Here is a 7,141-nt window from a genome sequence, read left to right as displayed (position 1 = left end):
TCTGTTCTCCCTAAAATAAGAGTGTCTGCGCAGGCTCTGTCCTTGGCCTCTCCTCTTTTCACACTTCATTCTGTCCCTGGACAATCAGCCCAAAGCCCTAAATCTAAACCCTCGATTTCTGGCCGAAATCATTCTTCTGAGCTTCCAAAACTGTGGAGGGCTGAGGAGGAGATGGATGTGAGACGTTTGGGTGACTTGGTGACTGACTAGGTTTAAGGAAGGAGGGGAACAGAGACCAGCAGCATGACTCCCAGCCTACTGGGCTGGATGACTGGTGGATGGTGAGTCCCTTCACCAGACTGGGAGGCCCAGAGAAAGAAGCAGATTCCGGTCTATGGAGGATGAATGCAGGGTGGAGCATTTGAGTCTATTGTGCTCTTGGGACATCTGGGTGGACACTTCCAGAAGGCGTAGGGGTGTGTAAATCCACGTAGTAGACCAGCTGGCTGGAAATACAGATTTAGGAGACAGCGGAGTGAGGATGGGAATGAAAATGGTGGGAATGGATGAGGTCACCTATGAGGTGTAGAGAAACAGGGTGGGGAGGGGAGGACGGGCCAAGCTTGCTCTGGCCCTGAAGGAACTGCAAGCTGGGAGCCCTCAGATGACTGCCCTCCTGGTGCTTCCCAGGCCTCGGGGCTGTCCGTGTGGATGGGGAAGCAGATGGAGCCCTTGCATGCAGTGCCCGCAGCAGCCATCACCTTGATCTTATCCTTGCTTGTTGCCGTGTTCACTGAGTGCACAAGCAACGTGGCCACCACCACCTTGTTCCTGCCCATCTTTGCCTCCATGGTAAGTAACGTGATGGTGGGGAGGGGTCCTTCCACTTCACAGGAAGCTGCCAACCCATGGCCATGTTGTGGGTTCCTGACGAGGCAGCGATATCCAGGCCAGAGTCAGACCAGGCTTTGGAGACCTGGGTCTGGCTGTGACATGGATTTGTGCACCCTGGATGCCTCTGGCCCTGAGGCCTCTGCTGCTTTGCCACTCCTCTTTGTACCCCTCGTGCTGACCAAAGCACCAACCATGGACCAAGTGCTCGAGTTTATTTTATAAATCTAACTGGATTGTTTTTCAAGCTGGGGAGACAGGACTTGGGCTAAGGAGGAGCAGGCCAGTGCCATGGTCTCTGAGCACGTAGCACAGGTGTGCGGGAGGACTGCAGACCAGGAGCACCACTGGCCGGAACCCCCCAGGAAGAGGCCTTGGAGGAGTGGGGACTTGGGCGTAGGTAGGAGGGGAGAGAGAATTCTGGGAAGATGGAGCAGCACAAGTAAAGGCAATGGTGCACATGACCGAGGACTCCCTGGAAGCCTTGCTTGGTGAGCACAGGGATAAGGGATCCCGGGGAATTGAGAGGGGTAGCTGTTGGTCGTGGGAAAAGCTGCTGAGTGCCAGGCTAAAGCGTTCTGTTCTATGGACAAGCATGTTTTTGGGTTGGGATTGAGAAGAAAGGAGAGCTTATAGGAAAATCAGTGGCTTTTTTTTTTTGCATTTCCTTCTGTCATCCGTTGCAAAGACACACCAGCTTCAGGGTAGTATGGAAAGATCCCTGGTTTCGCAGTCAGAAGACCCGAGTTCAAGATGTGGGATCTCTGAACATGGCCCTTAAGTGCTTTCCTCTGAGAGCTGTGCTGATGGCCACGTAAGATGAGGGCTATGAAAAGCCTCTGTAGACTACAAAATGAGCATGGGAGAGGCTGTCATTATTCTGGAATTGGGAGACAGATTTCCAGAGGGCCTGGACACAGGATTGAAGGTGGTGAATTTCCATTCAGCTGCCTGGGTGTCTGTGTGTATAAAAAGTAAACCTAAGTGGTTTTTTTTTTTTTTTTTCCTCTTCCAAGTGAAGATGAAAGTGTTAAAAATAGCAAGGAGGTGAAAGTGTTAAAAATAACGAAGTGGTCTGTTTCCTCTTCTCCTAAGCAGACTGTCCAAACAGATGCCCGGTAGGAGGAGCACCCTTGATGCTAGGCAAGGCACATGGTGGTGATGCCTTCTCTCTCCTAGCACAGACCCTGGCTTTGTCATCTCCAACCCTAACTGGGAGCACCGAGGGCCCCAACCAGGAAAATGCAGGCCCTAATGGGCTCTTTGAAAACAAGCTTTTCTAGAACCAGGAACCCCAAGTAAAATTTCCCCTAGCTACCTCTAAGGCCCATCACACGTCTGTCTCACGCCCACCTGTGAGAAAGGAAAAGGTGATGGTCCTTGGGCTGGGCTGCAGAGGAGTGTGGGGTGCAGACACCATGAGGTACCCACAGCCAGGAAAATGAGGATAGTCGGAGAACCAAAACATTAAACCTGCTCAGACCCATTGACTCAGCGATTTCGTGTCTGGGAATATATCTTAGGAAAGTAATCAGAGATGCCTACCAACATATGTTATGATGATGTATGACACAATTATTATACAAATATATCCATAGTAAAAGGGGGTTTGCTGAAATAAATTATCATATATTCATGTAATGTAACACTGTCAGGCCATTAAAAATCAGTTTCAAAGGGTAATAAAATGGGAACATGCTCATAGTATAGATTTTTTAAATTGCAGATGATATATGGCTAAAAATGTCTAATAATGCAAAGATGTATACAGACCTTAATCCTCTAGCCTCCTCCCTAGAGATGACCTCTGTTATTAATTTCTCAGGTATCTTTCTGGATATTTTACACACACACACACACACACACATACACATTCTTTTTAAATAAAGGGTATCATTCTATAGTCATTACACATCTTATTTTTATTTATTTATTTATTTTTTGAGACAGAGTTTCACTCTTGTCACCCAGGCTGGAGTACAATGGTGTGATCTCAGCTCACTGCAACCTCTACCTCCCGGGTTCAAGCGATTCTCCTGCCTCAGCTTCCCGAGTAGCTGGGATTACAGGCACCCACCACCTTGCAGGGCTAATTTTTGTATTTTTAGTAGAGATGGGGTTTCACCACGTTGGTCAGGCTGGTCTCGAATTCCTGACTTCAGGTGATCCGCCCACCTTGGCCTCCCAAAGTGCTGGGATTACAGGCATGAGCCACTGCGCCTGGCCATACATCTTAATTTTTTAAAAATCTAACCATCGGTCTTGGAGATCTTTCCTTATTGACACAAAAAACCAATCAATTCTTTACAGCTGCATACTATTCCATCATTTGTATGTGTCACATTTTATTTAATCATCCCGCTATTAATGACCATTGAGTTGGCTTCCTGCGTTTTGCCATTACATTGTTGCAACAAACATGTTTGCATGTGTCTGCCCTCATGTGCATGTAAATCTGGATGATACATGATTGATTTGATAGATTTTAGGAACTACATCGTTCATTCATACACTCAACAACTATTTAATGAGTGCCTACTCTCTGGTAGGTGCTGTTAGATGTGGCTGAATTTTAAAGTGTAGAATTTAAATGGTGGGCTACCAAATTCCATGTGCAAAATGACCCCACGCATGTATAAAAACACACACATCCACAGATTTATATGCAGGAGAGAAGATGTGGTCCCTGGCCTCTAGGCTGTCTCTGTGGCAGGACAGACAGACAAGTGCACATGGCACTGTAAGGTTGAGCACAGTCTAAGTACTCAGCATGGTCTCTGGCACATAGTAGGTGCCCAAGAAATACATGTGGAATGAATTGAGGGGGTAAGGGCTTCCAGGGCAGGTAACCTCTAAGCGCAGCCTTCAGTGCTCTGTAGGCGGAATTATCTGCTAGAGACGTGGCAAAAGGGAGAGGAATCAAGACAGAGGCCCAGAGGTTCAAACGTACCCGGCACATTCAGAGAATCCCTTTCAGAATCGCGTCCCCAAGAGCTTCTGTGTCCTGTACAGTGATGTTGCAGTGCTGTGTTTTTCGGCAGTCTCGCTCCATCGGCCTCAATCCTCTGTACGTCATGCTGCCCTGTACCCTGAGCGCCTCCTTTGCCTTCATGTTGCCTGTGGCCACCCCTCCGAATGCCATCGTGTTCACCTACGGGCACCTCAAGGTTGCTGACATGGTAACAGCTGTTTTTATTTACTCCCATCGGACTATAATGCTGTTGTCATAAGGGATGCCCCATTTATGAATGACAGAGTTGCGAAACGATGTCACGTGATTTGGGAATACCGCGGGGCATCCAGACCTGTAGCCGTTGCTGACATTTATAAGGGAGCTTTTCTTCTTTTTTTGAGATGATCTCAAGCCTCACACACTGTTCTTTCTCTGAGGTGGGTTATAGACTCTCCCACCTGGAGAAGCCCGTGCAGGCACCAGGGGAGTCCTTGGAAGGGGTGAAGATGGGGCTGAGGGACTCACATGGCCAAGGATGGACTTGACAAATTAGCAAGAACCGTGAAGATAGGCAGGGCAGGCTTAGGCAGCAGGAGATGCTAGTGACAGTCACAGAGATTCGTAGGGGTGTCTGAAGAGGCAGAAGCAGGGAGAGGAAGAGAGAGACCACTGCTTGGGAGTAGATGATGCCTTGGAAACAAATGTAGTCAGCGGAAGAACTCTTCATGCCTGGCTTGGCTCTGTCACCTTTGCTGGGAGAAGGGCAGCTTTGCAGCTCTGGGCTGGGAAAGGGGCAAGTGTATGAGCCCAGGAGGCCAGAAATGTCCCTTGGACATTTGATGTTCATTATCTCAGAACCTCGGCTGGGTATCTCGGGGACTCCAAGGAGCATTTTCATAAATAGGGTGGGTCCCAGAAACCATGGACTGCAAACTTGATTACAGTCCCCAGTAAAATATCTACAACAGGCTAGTGAAGCAACGGTTAGTGATCATGAGGGAAGATTGCAGAGCGGGCATCAGAAAGAGCCTGAGGAGGTCCATGGGGAAGCTGGCACGTCCTTGTAGGATGGTTAAGGCACTGGGGTGAGCAATGAACCTGGACTCACACACTGGGCTCTGTCACCGTTTCCCTGAATGGCCTAAGCTGTTGCCTCCTGTCACCTCTCTGACGTCATTTTCCAAATGCTCACGGGCATAGAGAACCCATCTGTTCTGCCTACTTCCCAGGGATGCCTTGAGCACTGAGGATACCTGGGAGACATGAAGTCGCTCTGTCCTGGGGGTCAGGACACCCCAGCCAGGGACAGAGCATGGCATGGGGACACTGAGGTCCAGTGAGCCGACGCTTTGTCCTCCTCTTTGAGAGCGCTAGTTCCCAGCAGGCCTCAGGGTGCTGACTCTGACACTGTCTCTTTTCCAGGTGAAAACAGGAGTCATAATGAACATAATTGGAGTCTTCTGTGTGTTTTTGGCTGTCAACACCTGGGGACGGGCCATATTTGACTTGGATCATTTCCCTGACTGGGCTAATGTGACACATATTGAGACTTAGGAAGAGCCACAAGACCACGCACACAGCCCTCGCCCTCCTCAGGACTACTGAACCTTCTGGCACACCTTGTACAGAGTTTTGGGATTCACACCCCAAAGCGACCCAATGATGTCCACACACCACCAAAACCCAGCCAATGGGCCACCTCTTCTTCCAGGCTCGGGTGCAGAGATGGTCATGGGCAGCTGGAGGGCAGGCTCAGAAATGAAGGGAACCCCTCAGTGGCGTGCTGGACCCATCTTTCCCAAGCCTTGCCATTATCTCTGTGAGGGAGGGCAGGTAGCTGAGGGATCAGATGCAGCCTCCTGTACCCGCTCTGCCTCAAGCATCCCCCACACGGGGCTCTGGTTTTCACTCGCTTCGTCCTAGGTAGTTTAAATGGGAATCAGACCCCCTGGTTGAGAGGTAAGACAACCACCCACCCTTGCCCATGCCCCTTCCGGCTCTCCTTGAGCAGCCTGAGATCATCTCTGTCACTCTGAAAGGGACACCCCAGCCAGGGACAGAATGCCTGGTCTTGCGCAACCTTCCACTGCGAGAGTGGGAATCAGAACCTTCTGGAGCCTCTGGGAACTCCTCGTGTGGCCACCACCAAAGGATGAGGAATCTGAGTTGCTAACTTCAGGATGACACCTGGCTTCCCACCCACAGCGCACCACAGGCTGACCTACTCCCTTTGTCACGTTGTTCTGTTTTAATCGACTGGACCCCTGTCCCACCTGTCCAGTGAGCCTCCTTCAACTCCTTGGTCCCCTGTTGTCTGGGCCAGCATTTGCCGAGATGCCCTGGCTGGCACTCTCTGGGGGTCCCCCTTTTCTCCCAGGCAGGTCATCTTTTCTGGGAAATGCTTCCCCTGCCGTCCCCAAATAGCTAGGATCACACTCCAAGTATGGGCAGTGATGGTGCTCCGGGGGCCACAGTGGGCTATCTAGGTCCTCCCCCACCTGAGGCCCAGAGTGGACACAGCTGTTAATTTCCACTGGCTACGCCACTTCAGAGTCTTTCATGCCAGAGTTTGAGCTCCTCTGGGGAAAGCCTTTCCTTTGTTGAGTGGTCTTCACAGCCATAGCTGGTGACAACAGAGGATTGCTGATCTCTCAGCAAACAACCCCTGCCTGTGGGCCAATCTACTTGAATTTACTTGGACAAAGACCCCAAAGTGGAGCAACAACTCCAGAGTGGCTGTGGGAATCTTCAGAACCCCCCTGTAAGAGACGGACATGAGAGACAAGCACCTCCTTTCCCCGCAAGTCCATTTTATTTCCTTCTTGTGCTGCTCTGGAAGAGGGGCAGTAGCAAAGAGATGGGCTCCTGGATGGCATTTTCCAGGGCAGGAGAAAGTATGAGAGCCTCAGGAAACCCCATCAAGGACCGAGTATGTGTCTGGTTCCTTGGGTGGGATGATTCCTGACCACACTGTCCAGCTCTTGCTCTCATTAAATGCTCTGTCTCCCATGGAAAGCTCCACTGTGCTGCTGACTTGTCTCTGGTTTTCTGCAGTGTGGGGAGCCCAGGGAGGCGGATGAATGAACGGTTACTCCCTGCTCACCGACTGGGTGTCAGGCCTCCCTGTCCCTGTTGAATCCACTAGTCATCTCATTCGATCTTTGCAGCAACCCTGTGAGATAGGAAAGTGTTATTATCCTGCTTTATCTTTCAAAAAAAAAAGTGAGGTTCAGAGAGGCCAAGGGAAGTGTCCGAAGTCACACATCAAGTTACTAGCAGTTACAGTTCCAACCTAGAGCTTCCAACTCCATACTCCCTGCTCTTCTGCTAGCCATGAAGGGCTTTGACCTTATGGGG

At 50.3% G+C, this 7,141-nt stretch overlaps 1 protein-coding gene across 1 annotated transcript in view; it reads left to right on the top strand.

The window, feature by feature from the left end:
- The window catches only part of SLC13A5 (solute carrier family 13 member 5), a 29,340-nt gene extending 22,547 nt beyond the window's left edge, over positions 1-6,793 (top strand). Inside the window, exons 10-12 of the mRNA XM_037987379.2 lie at positions 631-792; positions 3,873-4,010; positions 5,207-6,793. Of these exons, the coding sequence (XP_037843307.2) occupies positions 631-792; positions 3,873-4,010; positions 5,207-5,338 (432 nt within the window). The 3' untranslated portion in view covers positions 5,339-6,793. The remainder of the gene's footprint in view (positions 1-630; positions 793-3,872; positions 4,011-5,206) is intronic.
- The last annotated feature ends 348 nt before the right edge of the window (positions 6,794-7,141 follow it).

The sequence above is a fragment of the Chlorocebus sabaeus genome, chromosome 16 (assembly GCF_047675955.1).
Source record: "Chlorocebus sabaeus isolate Y175 chromosome 16, mChlSab1.0.hap1, whole genome shotgun sequence".
Lineage (NCBI taxonomy): Eukaryota > Metazoa > Chordata > Mammalia > Primates > Cercopithecidae > Chlorocebus > Chlorocebus sabaeus.
Note: the sequence above shows the minus strand (reverse complement) of the source record. Positions and strands in the feature narration are given on the sequence as shown.